The following is a 27,524-nucleotide window of genomic DNA, read 5'->3' as shown; positions in this document are numbered from 1 at the left end:
CTGCCGTACCATCTGTCATCCCTCAGACCGGCAAGCAGCAGCTTCTTCGCTCACTGCAGATCTGGATAAAATCACAAACTGGTCCAACACGTGGAACATGTCTTTCAATCCAGACAAATCTCACACTCTCACTATGTCTCTTCGAAAGGACCGTTTACAAAACCCCCCCATCCACTTTCTCAACAATCCTCTGGAAGAAGTCTTTTCTTTCAAGCTTCTAGGTCTCACTATCTGCCATGACCTTTCCTGGGAAAGTCACATTTCCAACCTTGCCTCAAAAGCCAGTCGCCGACTGGGAATCCTCCGTCGTGCAAAGTCCTTCCTCGGCCCTCTTGAGCTCCTGACCACTTACAAAGCTTTTGTCCGTAGCCTGATGGAGTACTGCTCTCCCCTCTGGGCTGGTGCTCCTGCCTCCCACCTTTCTCGACTTCACGCTGTCGAAACCAGGGCTTTTAAGATCATTGGCATCTCCCGCAATGAAGCTGAGTCTTTGGGCCTCTCACTCAATCACCGCAGGTTGGTCGGTGGTCTTTCTGTCTTCTACCGACTCCTCTCCAGCCTTGCCCCCCTGCTCTCTCTGTGATTTGTCCCAACCACATTTCCACAGGTCGCTCAAGGTCCGCCAACAACCCCCTTCTGGTAAAACTACCAAAATCACGAATCACTGCTCATCTTCACTCTTTCATTCCTCTTTTTCCCGCCTTTGGAATAAACTTCCTCACTCTATTCTTTCCCATTCTTCCCTCCAGGCTTTCAAAACAGCTGTTCACCACCACCTCTTATCTTCCCCCATCCAAATCCTCGATCTTTTCTACCCCCGATAATCCACCCAAGCCCACTTCCTTCAATTCTCCTGCTTTCCTTCCTGAAAGTCCCTTTAATGTCCATCTTCCCCTCGCCATGTTCCCCGTCCCATCCCCATCCCTCTCCCTTCCACAGTTCACCTGTGTCTGTTCCCCAATGTTTTGTCCCTTCCACTCCCGCCCCTCTTGTCTCATGCCTCCTTGCTGTGAGTTGTGTGTTAGCTCTCATACGAGCCTCGACCAAGGTATACAAAAAAAAAAAAAAAAAAAAAATGAGAATCAAGGAGCTTTCGACATACCTCCAGGATAAAGTTGTTGAAAGGCTCAGATCAGGGGATGGGTATAAAAATATTTCAAAGGCCTTGAATATCCCTTGGAGCACAGTCAAGACAATCAATAAGAAGTGGAAGGCATATGGTACCACCAATACCCTGTGTAGATCAGACCATCCCTCCAAACTGGATGAGTAAGCATGGAGGAGATTGATCAGAGAGGCCATCAATAGGCCAATGGCAACTTTGAAAGAGCTACATGCTTCTTTATGGCAAAGACTGGTCACTGTGTGCATGTGACAACAATATCCCAAGCACTCCACGAGGGTGGCCTGGATGGTCGGGTGGCAAGAAGGAAGCCATTACTCAAAAAAGCCCACCTTGAATCCCATTTGAGGTATGCAAAAACCACTCCAGAGATTCTGAAGCCATGTGACAAAAGGTTTTGTGGTCTGACGAAACCGAGATGGAACTTTTTGGCCGAAATGCAAAATGTTATGTTTGGCACAAACCCAACACAGCACATCACCCGAAGAACACCATCCCTACTGTGAAGCATGGTGGTGGCAGCATCATATTATGGGGATGTTTCTCATCAACAAGAACTCGAGAAATTGTCAGAATATATGAGAAAATAGATGGAGCAAAATACAGAAAAATCTGACAGGAAAATCTGCTGAAGTCTGCAATCCATCCATTGGGACCATACTCTGTACGGAGCATTAGTGCTGCTGAAGCAGTCCCCTGGGCTATTGGGCACAATCCTGGATGGGTCACAAATCCAATGCAATATAGTTGAATGGCTCAATCATCCCAGCAAGTTGGTACTCATTTTGTCAACCTCAGAAGGATGACAGGCTGTCAACCCCACCTGGTGTTAATTCAATGGCTGAGTGGGATTCCAAGCCTGCCAAACGAACCATTAAGCCAACACCAGGCTTGGCCTCTGCAAGAAAGCTGGAATTGGGACAGAAGTTCACCTTTCACGAATTTCAGCATGACAATGTCCCGAAGCACACAGCCAGAGCTCCATTGGAGTGGCGAAGGAACAAAAAGATAAATGTCCTTGAGTCGCTATGTCAGAACCCCGACCCAAAATCCAATCGAAAATCTGTAGTATGACTTGAGGATTGCTGTCCCATGCAACCTCACTGAACTTGAACAGTTTTGTACAGAACAATGGGCAAATATTGCCCAATCAAGGTGTGCAAAGTTGGTGGAGACCTACCTCAACAGACTCACAGCTGTAATTGCTGTCAAAGGTGCTTCCACCAAGTATTAACTCAGGGGGGGGTGGACACTTATCCCACCAAGATGTTCTAGTTTTGTATTTTTAATGAATTTTCTGAAATTTGTTTTTGATTTGGAAGTTGTGGGTTACGATGTGTAAAAGGTGGAACAAGTCTGATTTAATGCGTTTTGATTCCAGGCTATAAGGAAACAAAAGGTGAAAATTTTGAAAGGGGGTGTAGACTTTCTCGAGGCACTGTATACATATAAATATAGACGTACATGCAGATTGTATCGGTGGTAGTAGAGGGGGTGTTTATGATGAACCGGGCTAGCTTGCTTCATTTCATTAGGAATTTGATTTATACGACATTACACAAATTGCCTGCGGGCGGGCGGTCAGGGGACTAAAATGAAGGACATCCATTAAATCAATTTTCTTGGCACCAGTTTAGCTCTGAGAGCCGATGGGTTATTGTGATACTTTGGTCCAACCCGCCCGGTGGCTCACAGGTTCGCGCCAGGGATGCATTACACCGATGAGACATCCCGGGACAAATCCCTTCCGAGGCTTGCTGCATCTGTCGACCTTGGGTCCAGGTGGGACCAAGTGGGTCATTGAATACCTCTCACGGACACAGACGGAGAAGTTTCAGTTTTACTTGTCACTGCCGCGGTCTCGCGAGGGTCTTGAGCACCAATCGAAGGACCTCGCATGAGTGAAGATCCTTCAAGTTTCTCAGCACCACGGAGATGGGCAGCAAAGGGCGCTCGCAATCTTTTGTGTGTAATTACCGAGACCTAGAGAGTCCATCGGGGACCCTTTCGCGGGGTTCTGGGCCTGTGCTGGCGGTGTGTGTTCGTCCTTCTGGTCTTTCCTCGGGTGGTGGTTGCAGCACCCGAGAGACGGCTCTGCTGGTGGTCTGTGCGTTAGCACTGGGGTTGTGCGGCGTGCTGGGCAGCGTGCTCCTGCTGGGACGACTCGCGGGAGCAAACCGTTCATTGTTTCCGATAGCAGGGAGCAGCGAACGGACTCCGCATTTCGGAGAGGCGGCTAGGTTCCTGCGGCTCAATGTGAACGCGTCTGCTGACCCGTGCCAAGACTTTTACACATACGCCTGCGGAGGATGGCTCGCCCGGCATCGCATGCCCGAGGGTCAAGACAGCTTTGGGTTAGTGAGTGCCATTGAGTTGGAGAATGAGAGAAAGCTCCGGGCGCTACTCATGGAAGGTCCACGCTCGGGGAGTGCGACCTCGCTTGCTGAGCAAAAAGCGCAGGAATTCTACCGCTCGTGCATGGACACAGCCGAGCTGGATCGACGTGCCGGGGAGCCCCTACTGGACGAAATCCGCACTCTCGGTGGTTGGGACGTGCTGGGTCTCTGGAACCAAGAGCAATGGGACGTGCATGAGCTGCTGTTCCGAGTGCACGGCGTCTACAACGTCCCGGTTTTCTTCTCCCTTATTGTTGACGTCAACGGAGAGAACTCGAGTGGGAATGCCATTCGGGTAGAAAAGTTTCCCCCTAATGCCGAATGAATGAATTTAGCGAATCACCTGAATTATCGTTAAATACTTGAATTAGAGTGAATAATAGCGGGGCATGGAATTGTCCCCCCACCATGGGGGGAAGACCTTCTCGTGGAGAAGCTCTTGCTGCTCCTCGGGTTGGCATTGAGTGCCGTGGAAGCGGCGGGGGGAAGAGAGTGATTGGTTTTGTGGGCTTGGGAATGCAATCCTGGATGGTTTTCCATTCTGACACAGGAGAGTGCAGCAATTTGTAATTTGCTCAGGGTGCTGGTGATATTTTGCCTCTTCTTCATGAACACCATGGGATTCTTAATGTCGAGGAACTCGAATTATTTGCAATACTCAATGTAAGCTGGATATGTATATATTTCCACGTCTTCTAATTACGTGCAGTGTGTCTTACATCCACCTCCCTGCCCCGCACTGTACACTTGACAAACCCAACAGATAGACCAAGGAGGTCTCACTCTACCGGAATGGTCTCTGTATCTTTGGCAAGATCGGGATAGCCTTAAGGTCTGTGATTTTTGTCCCATTTTTGACAGACATCTATGCATCGGTCTGTCTGCATCCATAAAGTTTTGTCCCATTGTGATCATTTTCCTTCGCATTACCTTTGATCTTTGATGAAAAGTGATCGCGTCGGCTTTTCTTCGACTTGTAGGTGATCAAGGCGTACAAGACGCTGATGAGAAAGCTTTGCACTCTACTTGGGGCCAGGAGACCCGGACGCAAACTCGCGCGTGTGTTTGAACTTGAGAAAAAACTTGCAAAGGCAAGATTGTTATGAAGTCTGCAATAGATGTTTAATCCTTCATTTTATTTGCCATTTACGATAGCAATCACATTACAGGGATACGCGAGGAATTTTGGCGCAAGAGGAGGCAATTCGGCCCATCATGCCTACGCTACACCAACCCCAGATATCCTCACCCATCCACACATAAGCATACCTGCGAGTCCTGCTGGTATCCCTGTACCCCTCTATCTCCAATGCATCTAGGTATACCTATCTAATTCCAATTCAAAGCAAATCTACTCTTTCTACTGCCACTACCTTTTTCGGGAGACCAAGTCATGCATTTACTACTCTCCAACTAAGAGACCCTTGCTTTACTGTCCTAACTCTCCTCTTCCTTACTTAATCACCTCCTTTTTAATGAATAATGTCCTTTCTCCTCCAGTGTCCTCAGAGCTAAGTCTAACTATCCCCAGAATCAATTTAGTTGTTCTGCACTGAACCCTCTCTATGACAACTATGTGCTTCCTTAGATGTGGTGACCAAAACTGCACACAATATTTTCGATGAGGCCCTCACTACATTGCTGTACAGTATTCACACTACCTCTTCAGAATTATCACTTATCCCCCTCCGAATACAACCTCAAACCCTGGTAACTTTACCTGTTGCTGCATGGCACTGTCAGGTCAGGTATGGGAGCACGTGCCGCAGCGGCGCGTCGCTGCGTCCACTTTTCGCCGGTACTCCAGGTGGCCTCGGTCTGGCCATCCCCCAGGCAGATGCCTGCCCCATCCCCATCTCCTTCAGATGCTGAGATACCTGGCACTGTGCTGCCTGCTTACAAACTCCCTCCCCCCCCCCCCACTCCATCTTCCCACCCCATTATCCAAATCGTTGATGTAAATATTCATTAAGAATGGTCCGAGTACTGATCCCCCCTACATGGGGGGAAGACCCTCTCATGTAATCATCCTGAGGAACCCCACTGATCCATGAGGAGAAGGAAGTACTGATCCCTGAGGTATCCCACCACTTCCATCCTCCCACTCACAGCCACTCTTTGCTTCCTATCACTAAGCCAGCTTGCAATCCGATGAGCTACCTGACCAGCCACTCCACAAGCCCTCACCTTGGCTAACAACCTCCGACGTGGTACCATATCAAATGCCTTCTTAAAGTCTAGATATACTACGTCCACCGCCATTCCCTCATCCACCCAATCAGAAACTGCTTCCTCGAACCCCAAAACATTTGTTAAACAAGACTTACATTTGGTAAATCCATACTGACTACCTTTACTTCCTTAAGAAATTATTTAACTGGTTCCCTATCCGTTACTTAATCGATGTCTCCCAACACCTTTCCACACCTGAGGTCGAGCCAACAGGTCTATAGTTGCTCAATTCTTCTCCGGAACCTTTCTTAAATAAATAAATATATATATATATATATATATATATATATTTAAACAAGATAAATAATTGCCAATTATATCTGTGATCTAAGTCGATGTTGAAGTTCTCTTTTCTCCAGGCCATGTCAGATTCAAGGCAAACACATGGAGAACGGAACTCAAGACATGGTGGCGTTTCCATCGAGGACCTGCAAGCTGTTGCCCCAGTGGTGAGATTCTCTTTCCCTATCTTCTTGCACTAGAAACACCTGCTCCCCGAGGGAGCAGCCAGGATGATGATGATGATGATGATGATATGAATCCCCTACCGGTTTCACCGGAGAGGACTCGAGGTTTTCTCTCCGTCTGTCCGTCCGTCCGTCCATCTCACCTGTGGTTTTTCAGACTTTTTCCCCAAACCCTTTAACATATTCAACTGAAACTTCGTACCTGGTTTTATTATAAGTTGCAGAACAAGTTGAGTTTCATCAACGTTTCACAAAGTTATACCACCTTTTGGACTGAGAAGATATCACATCGGTAGGGGGGACGTGCATCGCAAAGCTATTCTCGCTCTTGTTATCCCTGTCATTATTACTGTTAATGTTATTATTTTGTTAAAATGTTAATATTGTAATGCTCTTATCATTATTGTTGTTGTAATTAGAAGTGACCTTGGGAAAATGCCACATTAAAGTGCTATCTGTAATGCTTAAAATGCCGTTTGTCCAATTCAGGAAGAAAAAAACCCCCAAGGTAAGGGAGGGCAAATCAAGTAGCCACAACTTTCATTATATGACCCTTAACCCCCCCTCCCCCCCCCCTTGGCACGTTTAGTTGAGATCAGCTAAGTAACCACCGAATGCATCGCCTTCAAGACAGACAGACAAACAGATGCCAAATTGCGTGTTTTTGGATAATGGATAGCTCTATCATCAAGAGTGAACATGAAAACATGATGAAGAGAGGAATCTACAACATTTGCTCCAAGGAAGTGTTCTGGGTCTATCGTGACATTTGTCCCAAGGCCTCGATCGTGACATCCCTCGTCCTTCATACAGACAGGTTGCAGCCTATTACCTTTCTGCGGACTTTGAAAAAAAAAATCCACAACCTTGTCTCTGTCTCTGTCTCCTCTCGCTCTCTCCAGAAAGGACCATCTGGCAAACACTTCCATCTACTTTCTCGACAATCCTCTTAAAGAAGTTCAGTCACTCAAAATATTGGCTCGTACTATCAGCTATGACCTCTCTGAGGCAAACCACATTTTTCGGTTGGCCCCCGAAGCCAGCCGCCTAGGTCTGCCATCGTCCTTCCTTGGCAAACCTGAACTCTTATCCGCCAACAAGGCATTCACCCTCATCTTGATGAAGTGCTGCACTTCCCTCTGGGTTGGTGCCCCTGTCTCACATCTTCCTGAGCCTGATGCTGTGGAAACGAAAGCCTTCAAGGTCATTGGAATCTCCAACGATGAAGCTGAGGCTTTGGCTCTATTCCTTCACCATTGCAGACAGGTCGGTGGTCTCCCCTAGTCCCCATTAAGAGGATAGTCCCCTGTTGCAGACAGTCCCCAGGTCTCCCCTACCCCCCAGGTTTCTGCATGGTGCATCAGGTCCACCGTTATCCACTGCTCTGGTGAACATCCAAAAATCCAGAATCACTGCTCACCTCCACTCATTCGCTCTTCTTTTCTCCCACCTGTGGACTCAACTTCCGGAATGATCTTTCCTGGGAAAGCCTCATCTCCAACCTGTCCTCCAAAGCCAGTCGCCAATTGGGCAGCCTCCGTCGTGCAAAGTCCTTCTTTGGTACACCTGAGCTCCTGACCACGCACAAAGCTTTCATCCGCAGCCTGATGGAGTACTGCTCCACCTTCTGGGCCAATGCTCCCGCCTCACACCTTTCTCGGCTTCACGCTGTGGAAACCAAGGCATTTCGGATCATTGGTATCTCCCGTGATAAGGCTGAGTCTTTGGGTCTCTCACTCTCTCACCGCAAGGAGGTCGGTCTTTCTGTCTTCCACCGTCTCCTCTCTGGCTTCGCCTTCCCCCATTCTCAGGAAGAATGCTAGGGGAGGACACGCGGGGTTGACAAGATAGATATAGAAGCATATTCTCTGGAAGAAAACAGGTGAGCTTGGGAGTGAGGGTTAATGGGGGCAGAAAAGATCATGGCTTTGGATGATCTGTGATGATGGTGAATACCTCCAGGTCTTGAAGACCTGGAGAATAGAATGAGATCGAAGAGAATGTGGAAGTTACTTCCACAGGTGGGGGAAAAGAGGAATGAATAAGTGGAGGTGAGCCGTGATTCTAGATTTTGAGTTTCCACTAGAAGGGGGTTGATGGTGGACCGTGTGCACCATGCAGAAACCTGGGGGAGTAGGGGATGACAAAGCACGGGAAGAGAAGAGTGTGCAAGACCAAAAAGGAGGTGGTCGAAGACAGAAAGACCACCGACATGTCTGCGATGGGTAAATGAAATGATAGGGTCATCACGGAAGATTCCAATGATCTTGAAGGCCTTGATTTCCACTTCATCAATCTGAGAAAGGTCTAATGTAGGGGTGCCAACCAACAGGGGAGAGCAGTATTCCATCAAGCTCCATATGAAGGCCTTTTATGTATATGAGAGTCTACAAGGTGTTCCACGGAAGGACTTCGCATGATGGAGGATGCCCAGTCAGCAACTAGCTTTAGATCCCGTTGAAGGAGACATGTTGGCTATGGTAATGGAGGAAGTCAGTAAGCCAAGTGTGGAGTTAGCCTTGGATGCCATAGGCAAAGAGTTTGGAGAAAAGGGCAATGTGGCAGACTGTATCAAATACTCAAGATATGTCCGGAGAGATGACCCTGATCTCATGACTGATATTGAGGGCGTCCGTCCATTATTGGGAGAGGAGAAGCAGCATGGCCAAGGTCGTGGCCTCGACTGAATCCAAACTGATGGTCAGAGATCAGATTGTTGTGGAAGAGGAAGGATTTGATGTCCACTGTAATGATTGATTCCATGACACTGCTGATGATTGGAAGTAAGCTGAGAGGTCTTCGGGTGATCGGTTTTTGTAATGTGGTGATGTTGGCTGACTTATCGGCAGATGGAGGATGACCTCAGGTAAATGATACGGTGAACAGAGTGGAACGAGGATGTGCGAGAGCAGCAGAGCAAGTTTTTAGGACGAGTGAGCTGATGCCAGCCGGTCCAGTTGCTGAATCAGAAACTTGGTTTTGATGAGCCGTAGGGAGTCGACAAACCAGCTTCACAGGTTCACAGGTGAAGGCACCTGGAACCGGAATTACAAGTCTCCCTCCATTTTGTCGCTCAACCCTGCTGTCGGTGTATTCCCCCCCCCCCACTCTCTATTGTTCCTTTTGTTCTGCAACATCATGATCCAATCCGTGCTCTCGCTCGTCCACATTTCTTGACTCTGTTTACGGAAAAATTCCAACTCTACATGAAGCGAAAACATGGCAACGAGCAGGTCATGCCAAAACAACTACAGGCAGAGCATCAGCAGCCAGATGCCATTGTTATTATTAAGAAGCAGAAAAAGTGTTGTAAAGTTTATCATCTGCGTTTCATTGTAAAGCATCGTGAGTGATGCATTGAAAGCTTAATTCACTGTAATAATAATAATAATAATAATAATAATAATAATAATAATAAAGTTTACCGCGTCACACTCACTTGGTTTTTGTGCCAAAATTGCAAGCTTCGTCAATACTTCCCAGAAATGTTGAGAGCATTTCCCTGGCTGCTTGCTTTTTAAGCTTTTTTCATAAAAAAAAATTAATAGGAACTTGATGTAGTATATTCAGCTGGAAGGTTCTGAGGTCACAATGTCATGGAGACATTCTGGCAAGGGAATGGATTTTCCAGCGCGCTAATCACTTGCGCTTAACTACGAGGATTGATCAGCACTGACAGCAGCTCATCGGTGGAAGTTTCCAGATCGAATTGGAAAACTCAACAGGAACAATTAAAAAGAAGCGAAGCCTCAATTTCCGGAAAGACGCATTTCCTCAAAGCAAAGTAGATTCCTAATCTGTTTAACTTCTAACTGACTCTCTTCTAGCGTCCATCCACATTTTTTCGACACTAAACCCTTTATTTGTCCACTTTTCCTGTCTGTTTGCAATTTCTTCATCTATTCGGTCCACTATATTCACGTGCCCCCTCTACGTGTGTCGCCACTTATGCCGCCTGTGCACTCATTTCCCTTCTACTCCCTTCTCTGCCAACTCCCCTCTACTCCATCACTGTGTCAATGTCACCCACTCTGTTTTTCAGCTCTTCCATGAGCCTTGACCTCTTTAAAAAAAAATACATCATACTTTTACCACCCCCGCAAGTGAACAAAATGTCCAGTTGTTGTCCATTGCTGCGTAAGTTGTTTGACGCATGCGTTAAGCCTAAATATTTAATTTCAAATTATCTGAGACAAAGCTGAACCAACATCATTCCTCCACAAAGCTTTGCCATGACAGAGATTGTTGCAGGCGTGAAAAGATGCCGTATGCGATGAAATGCTCTTGCTTTGTGTAATTCTCATGTATTTCCTGTCCATCTCCTTGAATGTTGTGATGCAGATTAATTGGAAGCTTCTTCTGGAGAAGATGATGCAGCAAGAAATGCACGATGAAGATCTAATCGAAGTTCTTTCACCGGAATACCTTCAGAAAGTGTCGACAATTATTGCGGAAACACCAGCGAGGTACACCTGCTGAGATGGGAGTGATACTGTCGGGTTTTGAAGGATTTTATACAAGGAAATATTTGGAAGTTTGATGCAGGTGGAGGCCTTTACTTTATCTATATCTGTACAGCACTGTGCTGTCTGCTTGCCCCTCCTCCCCCCCCCTCACTCTGCCCCGCACATATAGTATTACCACTCCCAGATCCCTCTCCTGTGTCACATGCTCCGAAGCTGCCCCTTGTATTATGAAATCTATATTTCCAGTATTCTTACTCATCTCTGGTATGTTACATTTCCTTCTGTTAAACTGCATCTTCCAATCTTTTACCCAAATCTATGAAAGTATCTCGACTCTCCTGAATCTGATCACCCCCCCCACCCCCTCTCTGGTGTCATTTGCAAATTTGTAAATCCCATTCCTAACGCCACTTTTTGCAAGTCATTGATGTGATTTATGAATAATAACAGATCTAGTACTGATCCATGATCTAGTACCATACTGCATGACTTGCATCCTCCCAGCCAGATATCTTCCCATTTGGAGAGATAAGGTAGAGTAGAGTGGGTTTGGGGAGATGAGCCTGGAGGAGTTGGGAGTGAAGAGTATGCCTTGATGAGGAATTAATTGAGTAAAGGTATGAGTCGGTTTAATTTGTCTTCCTTATAGATGACCTGTTGTGGTGTTCCCAACAAAGCTTTGCCATATATAGTTTGTTGCACCCCTTGACATCCATTCACTAGGCTTTCTTTTTCTTGACTTGCCATCATTTGGCCAATTTGGCCTTCTGCAGGACATTGCAAAGCTACATGATGTGGCGCCTGGTTGTAACTCTCAGCGTTCACCTTTCTACGGAGTTCCGTGCAGTGCTGCACGAATTTCGCCATCACCTGAACGGTGTCGTCGAGCCAAAAAAGTGGCGGCACTTCTGTCTGGAGAACACAAATGATCACTTTGGCCTTGCGCTGGGGTCTTTATTTATTCGACAGAATTTCCCCGGATCCAGCAAGCAGCGGGTTTGCCACTCGAAACATGCACCTGGAGACGATTTCATTGTCTATCGTGTTTGTATGATGTAAAATTGTACGTTCTTCATGGATATCAATATGGAGGCAAACAAGTGCCAATGATCAGACAGGTTTGCATTGTAAATAATTTGATGTTATACCGATTGTTTGCTCGTAGGTGCAGCAGATGGTGGAGGACATCAAATATACGTTCTCTCAACGCTTGGACGACCTTGATTGGATGGATCGACAAACTCGAGAAGCAGCACGTGACAAGGTCAATCCCCCTCACCTTTTGTCGTATCTATGAAGCAAAATCCCAAGCATCTTTTGTGTTATCTAAAGGATTTGAGACTTACGATGGAGGCAGTTACACCAAAACTGTGCCACTCAGCTTTTTGCTTCGTTCCCTGTTTCCAACATCCTTTCGGAGTCCGCTTTGCTCTGTCCGCCACGCCGAGTCTGCCAGTTCTTTCTTACTTAAAACTTAAGGATCATCATATTGTCACCAGGTAATTCTTCAATACCATTGAAATTGTGAAAATGAAAGACGTACGAGTAATTATTTAAAAGTATCGAAACATGTTTGAAAAAAAAAAATCAAGTTGTGATCAAAAATATCGCTTTCATCACCGTCAACTACAGTCCTTGTTTGCCCTTCTTCCATCTTAGAACCCGCCTTGCAAATGTAACATCATTCCTTCCTTTGCATTCATTAATACAGTGTACCCAAACACATACAGGGACTGAAGATTTTGATGAAAGTCAATTTTGGGACAGATCTGGAGATGTCGGACAACTTCTTTTTGTGACAACTTCGATCGATTGTTAGTTTTCATGTCATTCCAAAAAAAAAAACTTAAAACTTGACTCTTTGGATTTACTTTTCATCAGAATCTGGGAGTTTCACGCCGCTGTCCAATTAAAAGGAATTGCAGTTCTTTCAAAGTGATCAACAATAAATAGTTCACAATGTAAAAAAAAAAAAAAAATCAATGGTGATCAGAACTACATGACCTTTTTTTATCTCCACCACCAAAAGTAGACGGAGGTTATGTTTTCACCCCTGTCTGTTTGTTTTGTCTCTCTGTCTGTGAGCAGGATATTCCAAATAGTTGTGGACGGATTTGGACAAAATTAGTGGACAGGTTGGATGTGTGACGAGGATGAATTGATTCGATTTTGGTGAAGATCTGAATCCGGATCCGGATACGATAATTTTAAAAAGTGATTCTTCACCGTTGAGAGATAGGGCCAAAAACTATATATAGCACGATATCTCAAAAAGTTGTGAATGGATTCGGACAAAACTTGATGGGCGTGTTGGATGTGTGACAAGGAAGAAGTCTCATTGACTGGCAATGAAAAGCAGCCCCATAACATGATGCTGTTGCCACCGTGCTTGACAGTAGCGATGGTTGTCGACTGGGTGGCGTGCAGTGTTCGACTTGTCACAGACGTAATGCTTTTAATTTAGACGAAAAAATTCAATTTTTGTCTCATCGAACCACAAATGCCTGCAGTATCATGAATATGCTTTTCCCCAAACTGTATGGGTTTTTTGATGAATCTTTTTCAGTAATGGCTTCTTTTTTGCCACTGATGTTGATTGAGCCCCATCCCAGACGTAGAGTTGTTGGATTTACAGTGACATCCTGAACCAGTTTCCTGCTTGCCCGGCTGCTGAGATTGGATGGGCGACGTAGTCTGGGTAGAGTCTGCGTGGTATGATGTGTCTTTCACTTCTTAATGATGGATTTCACCGTACTCAAAGGGATAATGAGTGACTTTGAAATCTACTTAAAACCCTCTCCTGAACGGTGCTTCTCCACCACTTCATGTCTGACTTCTTCGGAAAGCTCCTTGGTCTTCATGTTTACCTTGTTGGTTGACCAAGCGAGTTACACCTTAAAACTCCTTAAATAAGTGGAGGAACTTAATTTTTCAAGTTAAACCACTGATTACATACAGGTGAAACCTATTACACTTACTTTGTAACCTTCAAACAAACAATTTGCTACTGAAGTGATTTACGGTTAATTTGGTAAAGGGTTTGAATACTTATCCAACTGAAAACCATCTGATTTTCTCTGTTAATCTTTATTCACATTATATCTGCATTTGTTAGCTTTATCACTTTGGAGTTGTTTGTGAAGACTCTGTATATTAAGTTTGATTTGAAAGCATCATGAAATAAGTTGAGGTGGCATCAAAATGTGAATACTTTTGCAGTCCTCTGTAGGTGTCACCACCAACCCACGTCTTTCCAATATCCTGCTCATTGCAAAAAAAGAAAATCTGTAAATATATTTCTTTCTACCTGCACAATATTTCCCAAAATCTGCTCACGTCGAAAGCATTTCTCACTCGTTCGCTCCTTACACCCCTTGCGAGAGGGCTCCGATCCAACAACGGGAATGTCGTAGCTCGTCGCATCACGATGAAGACTTCACGTGATCAAGAATCGTCACGTACATGGAACTCGCTGCCTTTTATCATTTGCACAGCCCCATCAATCATAGTGTTTAAATGAGTGGGTTTAATTGTCCGTTAATTTTACCTTTTTTTTTTTTACATACTTTTCCTTTCATGCCTTCACTTTCTTTGGGAAGCACTTTTAGATGTCACTGAAATGAGAAGCGCAAGAAATTGATTGATTGCTCCTTTAATCAAAGTTCTTGTTTTTTTTTTTTAAGTTTAAACAATGACTCGCTCACAAGTATCATGTCTGGGATTGTTCTATTCGTGTTGGAATGTCTAAATCCGAGACAGCAATGGTAATAAGTGACTGTGGTTGGTCTCGTTACGGAGTGTTTCCCTGACTCAGATCCTCCACAAGCTTGCATCATTTTGTCGAGACTTTCACCGCTCTTTGCTTTTTACTGATTCATCCACATTGCCTTTTCCAGCTTCAATATATGGTGGACTTGATTGGCTATCCGGACTTTCTCCTGCATACAGAGGATGTGGAAAAAGAATATGGGGTAAGAATCACATGTCTTTTGTCATTAAAATTATGTGGAGCACTTACTGCTGAACCGGTGAACCCCCTCGATCTTTGAATGGACCAGGAGCTACAACTTTAGAGTAAAGAAGAGGAGAATTAGGTCGGTAATAAAGCAAGGGGTCTTTCACTCGGAGAGTAGTTAATGCGTGGAATAGTCTCCCTCGAAATGTCATTGCAGCAGAAAGAGTAGATAAGTTCAAATTTGAGTCGGATAGATAGGTAGAGGGGTACCAACCGGTACATGGATATTGTCAAGAATGGTAGGGAGCTGAGGTATAGATGGGTGACTGTATTGGGTGCGGTATTATATGATTGTATTGAATGAGCTGAGGTATTATGATTGTGAGGTCTGTGAGAGTGTGTAATCAAAAGGTGAAAGTACTGTCTGTGTTGGTTCATTCCTCGCCCTACAAATTTAGTATGACCATTCCCCCATTTCTATGTGTTTTTTTTTTTTAATGTAGAAAATTGGGGTATTTTGAAATGACTTGTCATACCTGCTCACACCGAGAAAAAAATCTCAATGGTTGCATATGGGACAGTTGGCTTGAATACCCCATCTGAAAGATGGTGTCCTTCATAATACATTTGATGCTTACGACTATTACGCAAGGATGACGGAGTTTGTTGGATTTCACATCACCGACTAGAAGGGCACTCGGTGGAGCGCATGCCTCTGCCGCGTAATTCCTGATCCACGAGAACATATCGGGCCCAATACATTTTTGAAATATCATGCTATATAAGCGTGTTTGGCTCCATCTCTCAATGGTGAAGAATCACTTTAAAAATTAAATCATTCTCGTATCCAGATCTAGATTCCGATCTTCACTAAAATACAATCAATTCGTCCTTGTGGCACAACCTGTCCACCAAGTTTCAGCCGAATCCATCCACAACATTTTTGAGATATCCTGTTATATATCAGTTTAGCCCTGTCTTTCAATGGTGAAGAACCACTTAAAAAATTATCAGATCCGAATCCGAATCAAACACCCAACCTGTCCATAAAATTTTATCCGAATCCGTCCATAACTTTTTGAGATATCATGGCCACGAGTGAGACATCGCCACAAACATACAAACACAAATGAAAAATCACTCCCAGAGTGACAACTTGGAAAAAACAGCACAAAGTACAATGGCACTCAGTAGAGCGCATACCTCTGCCAGGTGGAACAGTTCACGTTTTGTATCCCACTGATGGGCTGGATCTGAACCAAATCCAATCTGCTTGTTCTTGTCACCTATTCAACTCATCCACCTTGTTTTGTCACAATTCGTCCACAACCTTTTGAGATATAGTGATATATTTAGTTTTTGGCCCTATCTATCAATTTTAGAAATTTGGTCTGTGTTGACCTTTTGACATTAAAATTAATTGGTAGTTGAATTCAGCGACATGACATGAAAATGCTCTTCAAATATCAAGTCAATCGGATGAAATTTGAGGATTTTAGAAAATTTGGCTAAAATTGGCCAATTGGCCGATGTAGACCTTTTCGTTCGACCAAATTTTATGAAACTTCAATGCGGGACCGTCGCAGTGTCGGTGGCATTAATCTCTGAAAATGTTAGAATGGTCGGTTGAGCGGTTTGGGATGGAGGCGAGCGGACGGACAAACGCACAAATAAACAAACACACAAACAAATGGAGGCAATCAACATACTTGTCAAAAAAAAAAATTGCCAAGGAACAAACAGAGAGAAAGGGGTGAAAACATAACTTCCTTCACCTTCGGTGGCGGAGGTAATAATAATTAAACTTAGATGGAAGCAACGCTATGGTTGAGTGAAATGTGGACACAAGAGGCGATTGTACGTACAGGTGGGAGAAAAGGGAGTCGAAGGAGGTTTGAGTCAGAAATTATCTCAAGTAGTTGGTTAGTTTGTAAACTTGTGCAATATGCTGGCAAAGGGTGGTTAACTAAGAAGGAATGGGATTGAAAGACTAAGGAAGGAGACTTACGATCGGAGTGAGCAGACTGAAAAAAATATTCTGACTTATCTGCATTGAAATGAGGATAGTGGGCCGGCCATACGTCTCAGATTTTTCATGGACAATGCCAATGGTATCCGGAGCTATATCTTTCAGTATATCCAAGAGTAAGTTGATCGTGTAAACATGGAAGTTACTGGTGATTAAACGAGAGAGTTCAAAGACCACGAGGGGAGGAAGCGATCTCGGGTTCCCACCAGATTATCCAGAATCGCAGGCTGACACGCTCGGATCACTCCGTGATGCGGCGGGTCGCTAACCGACCGTGAATGCCAATAACTCAACCACGTGACTTAGGATCTTCCATCTATTCTAAGGTGTAACCGGTTACCTAAAAATAATCGCGTGACCTAATTACCGGGGGCCACGCCCTCTGTACGCCTTGGCCGAACCGGGTCACCTTACTGGATCAGATGCAGCCGAGCAACACTGCCAAGGAATGCACCAGCTCGAAGAACGGATTATTGGGAATAAAGTCCTGGCTTGGCTGGGATATGGACCATGCTGGATCAATGAAAGAAAAGACAAAAACGAGCTGGGAACATTTCTACATTTAAGCATTTATTACAGGCAGGTGAGAAAAAGCATGTGGCACAATGAATGTAGTTTATTGTTGCATGTAAAGCAGGGATAGAAAGAAAGGTGAGGTGTGACAACAAGGCAAGCAACTTACTAAGCAGACACAGAGCAGACTTATACCGATATATCTTCTGCAATCTTAACTTAAAGTGAGGACTGGTGCCATGATGTACACACACAAACACACAAGCAAAACCCGATAAATAGGAATTAATGAGAAGAAAGGAGAGGAGATGAGGCTAACTGTCTCGTAATACCTTGCACGGTTGACCGACCGTGCTACCCAGTACGTTTTGAGGGGACGCTCCGCTGAACGATCCCTCCTTGAGAGTTGGCGCATCGTCTCCTGCCTGGTTACGGTGCTGGTGCAGCGCGTGCGGTCCGTGAGAAAGGGCGAGGCCGTCTGGCGTAAGGGAGGACTTTAGGTGGAGACAGGTGAGTGGATTGTCCAGCGGCGAGAGGCAGGTGGAGAAAATTGGTGGGCGGAGCCAGCAGCGAGAGGCAGTCGGAGAAGGCAGGGCAACAGGCGCATGCAGAGATCGATCCAAGGCCAGACAAAGAGGAAGAGGACGACTACGGATGGCTTCGCAATCTGTCCTTTATAGGCCCTGCGGTGCAGAGTGAGGCACCACCCCGAAGCGATTTGTCGTCACCCGAATCGGGCACTCCCATTGGGCCCCGGCCACCGCACAGCCCGGCCGCCATGGCCGGTAGCAGCCTCATTGTAATCCAGCGAGACATAGCTGAGCTGTGGAATTGTCTCGCTCCAAACCCCATGATATGAATCGCCTTGCACCGAACTCCCAGGCCGTGCTCCGGCGGCTGGCCGAGGGCCGCGCCAATCCCCCATGCCTGCTCGGGCACCCCTGGCGCGCTGAGGTTGGCGCTGATCAATGCGCTTGTCGCATCCGTATGCCATGCGGCCTGAGCGATCCGGGCTGTACAGCATGCCTCTACTCGGTGGTGGCTGCATCGAGGCGGAGGTGTGGGAAGATATTGGTGGCTGAGGTGGCGAGCGAAGGTCGATGGTAAGATGGCATTGTAATCAGTGTGCAGACCCGAATGAAGAGGGGCGCTATGCGTGCCCCGTACTGTGTGATGGTAATCATCAAGAGGCTGCGCGCGGGTCCACCATCGTGCATGCGGTTATTTCTCACAGTGGTGATCCTCACAGGCGGCTGCTTGAGCGCGGTGCTGACCCCGATCTGTGTCATGGATTGAGGGAAAGGATTGGAAATAATTATTAGATGCAGATGTGGGTTGAAAAGAGTCCTGTCCTGTATAGCATTGGGATTAAATGTATGGTTCTACTATTCTCTAAGACACAATATTCTTGCAGCGAAGGATTTTTTTCCCATCACGTGGTTGATACTTCTTCTGGCCTCCGCGAGGACATTCATACGTACCATGCGCGGCGGCCTCGCTGATGTCGGAAAGGAAGAAAGGGATATAATCAGACCGATGAGACCCACACAACGCACTTCGTCCCATTTGACCCATTAGACATGAGGGAAAGGTCGAACTGCACGTATATTAATGAAATAACTGTCTGGGAATCACTGTATGATAGATGCCATTGCCTTAGATAGAGGCATGCGGTTTTCAGAACCGCAACACTATAATTCCCTACGAGCCGCCATTTTATATGAATCTCGATCTTCCCCAATGCTGAAAGCATGAGCGACAAATTTGATTGGCCGAGATGGTGTAAAATGGTGTAATATTTTCTCCAAGTACTGCAAAACTGGAGGTTTTTGGAAGTGCCAAGAAGGTGATAAAGTGTACAATCACTTGAAATATAACAAGGGTTTCATTAAGGCTGCAGAAAAAAAAAATTGTCATAAGCTTACCGCTGTTGATGTACCGTCTTGTACCTGTATTGACAAGTACCTGTACTGAATCTTGTACCTGTACTGAATCTGCCAAATTCAGAACCTGTACTGCTGAACTGCAGGTTCGTTTTCTGATTGAGGTTCCGATTTGTGTTCAAAAGAAATAATTCAATTGAAATTAAGTAATTCCTCGATCATATGCTGAAGTATGTAGACAAACAGACGCACAGACACAGAGAGGTGAACCGTCTGCTTAACCCCGCTTTTTGCTTTGCGTGCGGGATAATAACATTGGTGGACGAATATGAGCATTAATAATGAGGTTGAAGGAAAACATATCTTTCACTTGGAGGGGAAAGAGCTGAACGAATGTGTGGAGCAACATTGACAAGAACAACATTTTGTAGAGTGATGTTTCAAGTGTAATCCCTAACCATTAACATTTCTGGCATTGTTTCATACGACAGCCATTAACCATATGTGTCTGTCTCCTTGTGAAATGTTCTGCCTTTTACAGTTTGAAGTCAATGAGAAAACTTACTTCCGCAATGTGTTGAACAGCATCGCGCACAACTTAAAAATTTCTGTGCGCAGGAATCGCCGACTCAGCAAACACAGCTCGTGAGTCATTGTCTGGGACCTTGGCTGCAATGTACCCAAAATCACGGATCAATACCAAAAACAACCGGGCCTGCCTCTCTTCCAGTAATTTGTTCATTGGAGGCCAGCCTTAGCCTGGGTTGCGCGAAATGGAGGAAAACTTGTGAAGTGTTTTGATCACCATTGACAAAGTAGTAGAATTGGAAGGATGGCTGAACTGGCATGAAAGTTGGGGCAATATGACCCCTCCTGCCCTGCTCAGCTCCTCGATCCTGATTGGATTCAGTATCCTGAACGTCCGCACAACAGAGCTGTCTGGCTGCTGGTATAGCGGTAACTTTCCAGTGAAAAATTTTCAGCACACCAAACATATATATATATATATATATATATATATATATATATATATATATATATATATATATATATATATATATATATATATATATATATATATATATATATATATTTAAGATTCTGGTGAAACAATTGCATGGGCTCTGGCTGCTAGCTCTGCTCAGCTCATGCCTAACAGGTGGAACCTTTACAACTGTTTAGCCGTTAGAATTCAAATTGTTCCTGGCTCCTCCCAGAACTGTTTCATGTGCCACAGAGAGATCTTTGTGTGTCAAGCATCCGCTGTTGGTCAGGATGCATGCAACAATAGCATGTATGGCACTTGCTTCCTGGTACCCACTACAGTAATGTCTGATCCTCAAATTGCTCTCTTTCTACTATTAAAGTTGTGATGTGACACCCTTAAAAGTAATATGGCACAATAATTGTTGTACATCCTGCTGATAATAATCAGCTTACATTTTACCAGTGTGGGCATTGCAGGAAGCACTCACTACGTTTTTTGTGCTTCATATGTGCAGATGGTTGCTACCACCTCAGTCTCTGAATGCTTACTATCTCCCGACCAAGAACCACATGGGTGAGCAGCATGGTGGGAGAGTGGCACCTCCAATGATACAAGAATTGCATTGGTAACAGTCAGAAGGACCTTCCTGTTTTTGGTCCGGTTGTTGGAATGATTCTACTTTTGCTATTCCTTCACTGACTTAAACTAAATCGATGTGTTTATACAAGCTTCCATAGAACATCCGCTTTTGAACACATCGTGCATGTGATTGTGGAATAAATAACATCCGATTTTGAGGACAAATGTGGATTTGCGGGGGGCAATTTGAGGGGCAATGTGGCAATAAGAATCAGGGTTGCGGCTGAGCATACTTCTGGGGCTGTTGAAACATTATCACAGTACGACCATTTTGTGATGGCGTGGCATACTTACTTACATGTGTGCATATTTTACTCACGATTAATGCAGAGAGCCCTTGTTTTGAGCATTTTGTGTACTGACTGTATACACGCCGTACCTCCTGCCCCTCGCAGTGTTCCCGGCTGGAATCCTGCAGCCTACGCTCTTCGACCCCAACTTCCCACAGTATGTGATTTACCACATCTACACCTCCACTGCTACATCAATGTTACTCTCATTAAGAGGAATACAGAAGTTTATCTTTAAAGAAAAAAGAAAAAAAAAAGTGGTTTCATATGAAGACATCCTATTGTGTAGGGGTCTCAAACCGATGACAGAGCATTAGGACATCCATGACAAGTCGTGAACATTTATGTGGCTAAAGAACCAATCATGGATAGGTTAGCTCTCCATTGGAGTATGTGATATTGTTCTGAGAGGCTGTGGAACTCAAATCCACAGCAGTGAGGGCACCAAGCTTTAACCAACCAACCACCAAGCCCGCTCACTGTTCTAATATTGTAGTGTTACCCTGTATCTTGGCCAGTGCGACAGTATTATCAATAAAGCTTTTTTTGTATACAGTCATGCCTCATGGAAGATTAATACCAAAACGACATGAGATGACTTCAAAAAGTTTCATTGATAATGTTGCAGCAATAGCCAATTTTTTTTTTCTTGTTTGTTTGTTTGTTTGTTTTTCTAAGTTCGATGATTTCCAAAAGATTATTATTTAATTGGAAATTAATTAACTCGTCATTTATCAATTCACTTGTATATCTTTCATTCCTATTTTGTCTTGAGCCTCCTCCTGGGACTTTTGGAAAAAAAAATTTGCATCAATAATGGGAATAAAAAGTTTGCGGAGTTGACATGATATTTCAACCTTGACCTAATTTTCAGGTCATGACCTAATTACAGATATTTAAACATTTTAAACCATAACTTGACTAGCGTTTGGCGGAACGGACCAAAATTGCCCTTACTTGAGTAGCCTACATTACAGCAAGGCGCATTTATGCTTAATTTACATGATACCCCTCCGAGTTCAAGGTCAAGGTGAGAATGTCAGTCTGAAAAAAACAACGCCTTTTTTTTTTAATCATCACTCATTTTTGCCAATGTGGAATCTTAAAGACCACTTGGTTTTCCAAGATGTTCTTGCATCATAATAGTCTACCTGCACTGAAGTTGTCCACCTCATACGTACCCCGAGAACGTGAAGCGAAAAGTGGGCTTAAGCAATTGGTTCATGCCCGTCCATCCTTGCGTCTGTCTACAAATATCATTATATGATCGAGGAACAACTTATTTAAATTGAATTTTATATATTGAACACAAAATGGAGCAGGAAGCGGAAAACAAGCCTGCCATTTAACATTACTTTGTCTCAGAATTCATCCCGATCACACAGGCACGGAGAGGAGTGAGATTTTAAAATTTTTTTCTACTCTGTCCGTCTGTCTGGAAGTCAAAACATTTAAAGCCATTCCGAGCTGAAAGCTTCTGTTTTGAAGGATATTGTAAAGGACACAAACAACAGGCATGAAGAACTAATGTAACGTGTTCGATAGGGTGGTGTTGGAGGAAACATGTCAAACAAACAGGAAACATGTATAAATTAATAGACGCTACATCAACGGCGGTAAATTCTGAATTTATTTATCTGTTCGACTTTCACAATCTTTATATTATTTAAATTGAATTATACACTGTACTTGAACACGAGAACACAAATCACCTTCTTATCACTTCCAACCCCGCTTAGCAGTACTTGGACATGTTAAATATGGTGGCGTATCAGGGTGATACATATGACTGCTTCGATAACGCAAAACTTCTGGAATTTTTCATAAACGACATTTAAAATCATTATTTTCTTCATAATTGAAGTACGTAATTGAACACTGCACAGGTTAATGTGTTCCCTGAACTCTCACGATTATTAGTGTCCTTGACCTACTTTTTTCAGATTGTGACCTAATACACTTTAAAAATTAAAAAAAATCCTTTTTGATCATAACTGGATTAATTTTCTTCCGATTTAAATGGTGTTGAGTTTTATGGATATATTTAACCTCCGCCATCGCAGATGGACGGAAAGCCTGGTGTTGGCGCAGTGGTTAGGGCAGCGGCTTGGGATCCAAAACGTCCTGAGTTCAAGCCCCGTTGGGCCACTGAATTAATACACCAAGGGGTTGACTCAGCCTGTCATCCTTCCGAGGTCGGCGAAATGAGTACCAGTATACTGGGCCGGTGTATACCCCAGTTAAAATAGGTGTACCATATCCCTGTGTCGTAAGAGGCGACCAGGGTTGCGTCAGGAAGGGCATCCGGCGTAAAACATGTGCCAAATCACGATGCGGATCATACGGATGATCCGCTGTGGCGACCCTTAACGGGAGCAGCCGAAAGAAGAAGAAGAAGATCGCAGATGGACGGAGGTTACTGTTTTCACCCCTGTCTGTTTGTTTGTGAACAGTATTACGGAAAAACTCCTGGACGGATTTCGACGAAACTTGGTGGGGGGATTAGGTATGGTCCAAGGATCATGCCATTAGATTTTGGACTTGGCCCAAAGTCCAATATGGCCGCTGTGGCGGCCATTTTGAAAAAATATTTGAATTTTGGTTTTTGCATTTCTACATGTTTTAAGTGATTTCCAACCAAAAAAAAATACATTTGTTAGAGAAAAAAAAAAACAATTTTGCAACTTTTTTTTCAAAAAAATATCGATTTTTTTTTTTTGACATTTCTACATGCGTGTCGATCTAGTTTAGTTTATTCTATCGTGGTTCAGTAGAGTCTGATCCGTTTTGACCTACAATGAATAGGATATCAGGTTCACTTAAGTGACCCAGCAGTATTGGCGGCGGAGGTTTTGCACTCTACCGAGTGCTCCCCCTCTAGTTATTGCAGATGGGAACACATTTTCTTAATTTACACTCTATGCTTAAATGTTCAAGGTCAAGGTCAAATGGTGGTCCAAAATTTATATGGCCTTCATTGGATTGTGGCCACTGGGGAAGGCTTGACGTCCCTCAGCGATCGCATTGTTATCGCAGATATCTAGTTGATTTTATCACCGTTTTATCAAATCAATCTTTTCAAACTCCATTTCAAACATTGTACATTGAACTGCATTCACCCATTTTACAGTTGCAATGCTTTCTGTATCTCAACAAGCTGTATCAGTTGGTATTCTTCTTCACACGTTGTAGTAATTAAGCTGTAATTAAGTCTCCAGTAAGTTGTTGAACAAAATTAGTAGCCCCCGTTGAAGTTAGTCCGAAACGGGGGCTTATGGGTTTCGTCTCGATTCTCGAATCTGTGCGTTCATGCGTGCATGTGTGTGTCCGTAACCGTATCTCGGACGTATAAATAGACACCATGGTTTAAAAATAATTTATTTATTGAACATTTGAAGTACATTTTATCCATTTTAATACGTACACTCGTATTTGGTGGACTTACCATTTGCAGATTTCAACGCTTTTACTCTTTCAGGCAAAGAACTAACGAGTTCCAAAATTCTCTGTTTGTGGGATTTCTGTGCAGGCTTCATGCAAACAGTTTCGCAATTCTGCCCGTGATGTTGGTTTCCTGGACATTTTCCGCACAGCTCGATCCAATATGGCCGTTCAATGGGATTCATCTCAAGAGACTGACTTGGCCATGGAAGTCGCTTGATCTCATTTCCGTCCTGCCATTCTTTGGTCTTTTTTTGCAGCGTGGCATTGAGTTCCATCTTCTGTGAACAGTGTTGTTTTTGACTATCTGACCAGTGGAGACGGAGAAGTCCATCCTCAAGGATAGAAATGTATATCGTAGAGTTGATGTTGCAAAAGCACTCCACAAGCTCTGACCAACTAGCGTTCCAGATTGCTCCGCACACCATCACTGAAAAACCACCGTGTTTGACAGTTGGCTGCAATCAGTTCAAAGAAAACTCTTGACTGGAAAGTCTCCATACAATACAGGTCTACTATCAGAAAATTGAGTTAATTGGGAGTCATCTGAAAAAATTACAGTTTGCCAAAACTCCAAGGGTCTGGTGGCCATCTCGTTAGCCCACTGCTTTCTCGTTTGAATGTTGGCTGGTCTAAGAAGAGGTTTTCTCTGAGCTGCTCTCCCATAGTAGCCCAGTTAATGAAGGTACCGCACGGCAGTTCTTGAGCTAACTTGAACCTGCTGCCTTGCAGCGAGGAGTTTTCTCAATGGACTGCATGACAGCTCAAAGACATCTTTCTGAGGGCCCAGGTCGACCAGAACAGGAAGCTGGGGGATTCCTTGCCTTTGCTGGTGAATTGCACAATCACCCAATTGACCGTAGAAAGCGGAATGCCAAGGTTCTGAGCTATCTGACGTCGGCTGACTTCCGATTGGCCAACAATTTGTCCTCTTTGAAAATCGGAAAGTTTCTGTGCTCCCTCGGTTCGCGGCATAGTTAATTGTCGTACAAGACCTGGGAACTCGTTTCTGCAAAGAAACAGTCGAATGTTCGTACAAATCGCGGAGTAAAACTTGCGTTATTCTGATTAAATGAATAAATTTAAGGTGTCTATTTACTTCTGTCATGTCTCTGCATGGACCGATTTTCTTCATACTTCGCACAGAGACAACGCATGATGGTATACAGCACATAAGCACGTCTTGTGTTCTTTCGAGATCAGATCCAAGATGGCCGACCGGTGGCCGTTTTGTTCTTAAATGTGTCACCAACCATTTCTCACAGATGCATGGTCCGATTTTGTTTTTTTCAAATGTGGCACAAACACAGTACATGATGGTGTACACGTGCCCCTCAATTTATTTTGCAATCTGATCAAAGATGGCCGAATGGTAAACTGGCAGACATTTTAGTTGCGCATAAATGAGGCGCCGCGAGGAGGAGTGATGTCAGGGCCACATCGGCCATTTTGGAGTTAATGCCACATAGCACTATTTTAACCCTTACCCGATCATCCGAGCCTATCATCATCATATCATTAAAAAATGTCGCTTACATCACTCTTCCTCGCCGGGCATCAAATATGGGTTAGCCCTTTAACTCTGTCCAGCAAAATTACTAACACAATGGGGGCTATGACATTTTATGTCTTTTTGATTGTTATTTCTGGGAGAGGAATTCTTCATCCTCATAGACATTATTCTTCATCATTCAGAAGTATTTATCAGCTAGGCTTTGTATCAGTAATGGTGGCTGACAGGATAGTCTTGACTTTAGACTCTAGAGGTATGCACTCATCTCTTAGCTGTCTAGTCTGAGTTTGTATCTCAATCCAGCTATAAACTGTCATCCTGGAGTTTCACAGCAGGGTGATTCATCAATGTATATTGTCCCTCTGATGGAAATTAAACTTGATGTCCCTCCTGCTTGGATTCGGGGGTGGACATTTATGATCTCACAGTGTCTTTCCTGAAGAGTTATCAAATTATCTGTGTTATCATGTGTGAATCGGCACACACAACAAGAAACATCATTCAACCAACAAAACTCAGCCCCCCCCCCCCGAATCTGTATCACTTCCATTTGCTGGGGCGCGCATGTGCGATGCTCGCCCTTCGCTCATTGGCTGGAGGAAACGTCCCATGCCCTTCCTCGGAGCGGAGCCTCGATCTGAGGCAATGGAGGCTCCGCCCACGCCTTCAGCCAAAAACATGTGGGCAATGGCGACCGGGTTGAGTGAGGGACGGTGCTGTTGTTGTTGTTGTTGTTGTTGTTGTAGTAGATGTATAAAACCTGACTATAAAATAACTCACAGCGCACACATGAAATTCCCATTAGACATAGGGGATGGATTCCAACGATAAACACAGACTTATCGAAATAACTAAGCTTAGGGACTGCTGTCTGTGTGCAAATGGCTTCCAGATTCGCAACAATATAGCATGATATTTCAAAAAGTTGTCGATGGATGATGACAAAACTTTGTGGATGAGTTTGGTAAGTGACAACAACAATCAGATTAAATTTTGGTTCAGGTCCGGATGCAGATCCGGCCGATCAAGGGGATGCAAAATGTAAACTGTTTAGCCTGGTGGAGGTATGTGCTCTACCGAGTGCTGCTCTGGCTGTCTTAGTCTTCCTTAAGTATTGATACCCATATTAAATAAAGATGTTGAGGCATTTGATGATGCTTTTGGGGTTGTGTACTTACAGATCAATGAATTACGGAGCAATCGGGACGATCATCGGACACGAGCTTACTCACGGATACGATGACTGGGGTGAGGCAGGTGTGGAACATCAGCTCGGTGTAAGCTGTGCCATTTAAAGAAGTGTCATGGACCAAGGTGTGCTAACCATTGTAGGCAGCAAGGAGAAGCTGATGTTTCAGGTGTTAACTCTTTATCAGAGCAAAAGGGCAATTTTTATTCCTTAGAAATTGAGATTCGCTGTAAACTATGTCGCCATCATATTACTTGGTCTTGCCCTCCTCACATGATTTGTCTTCGGTCCACACCGAGGCCAAACCAGGTGGGGGAGTTTTATGACATTCTTGGCATGATCTGGTGGCCATGATTGATCACAAACCATGAATTTTATTTTCTGTTTTACTTACATACTT

The 27,524-nt window shown here is 44.4% G+C and overlaps 1 protein-coding gene across 7 annotated transcripts in view; it reads left to right on the top strand.

The window, feature by feature from the left end:
* Positions 1-744: 744 nt before the first annotated feature.
* The window catches only part of ECEL1 (endothelin converting enzyme like 1), a 34,139-nt gene continuing 7,359 nt past the window's right edge, over positions 745-27,524 (top strand). For 2 of the 7 annotated variants that reach the window (XM_085899385.1, XM_085899383.1), the window contains exons 1-12: positions 745-3,814; positions 4,283-4,351; positions 4,500-4,610; positions 6,111-6,200; positions 10,560-10,684; positions 11,458-11,680; positions 11,850-11,948; positions 14,581-14,655; positions 19,606-19,709; positions 20,567-20,625; positions 21,087-21,138; positions 27,116-27,192. In XM_085899385.1, the coding sequence (XP_085755511.1) occupies positions 3,059-3,814; positions 4,283-4,351; positions 4,500-4,610; positions 6,111-6,200; positions 10,560-10,684; positions 11,458-11,680; positions 11,850-11,948; positions 14,581-14,655; positions 19,606-19,709; positions 20,567-20,625; positions 21,087-21,138; positions 27,116-27,192 (1,840 nt within the window). In that variant the 5' untranslated portion in view covers positions 745-3,058. Of the gene's footprint in view, positions 3,815-4,282; positions 4,352-4,499; positions 4,611-6,110; positions 6,201-10,559; positions 10,685-11,457; positions 11,681-11,849; positions 11,949-14,580; positions 14,656-19,605; positions 19,710-20,566; positions 20,678-21,086; positions 21,139-27,115; positions 27,250-27,524 lie in introns of all 7 variants that reach the window. The other 5 variants (XR_015062633.1, XR_015062634.1, XM_085899386.1 and 2 more) reach the window with 5 other exon arrangements.

Source organism: Eptatretus burgeri, chromosome 10 (assembly GCF_056783735.1).
Source record: "Eptatretus burgeri isolate ZD-2024b chromosome 10, Ebu_testis_v1, whole genome shotgun sequence".
In the NCBI taxonomy this organism is placed as follows: Eukaryota; Metazoa; Chordata; class Myxini; order Myxiniformes; family Myxinidae; genus Eptatretus; species Eptatretus burgeri.
The sequence above is the reverse complement of the archived record's forward strand: the minus strand, read 5'-3'. Positions and strand labels throughout refer to the sequence as shown.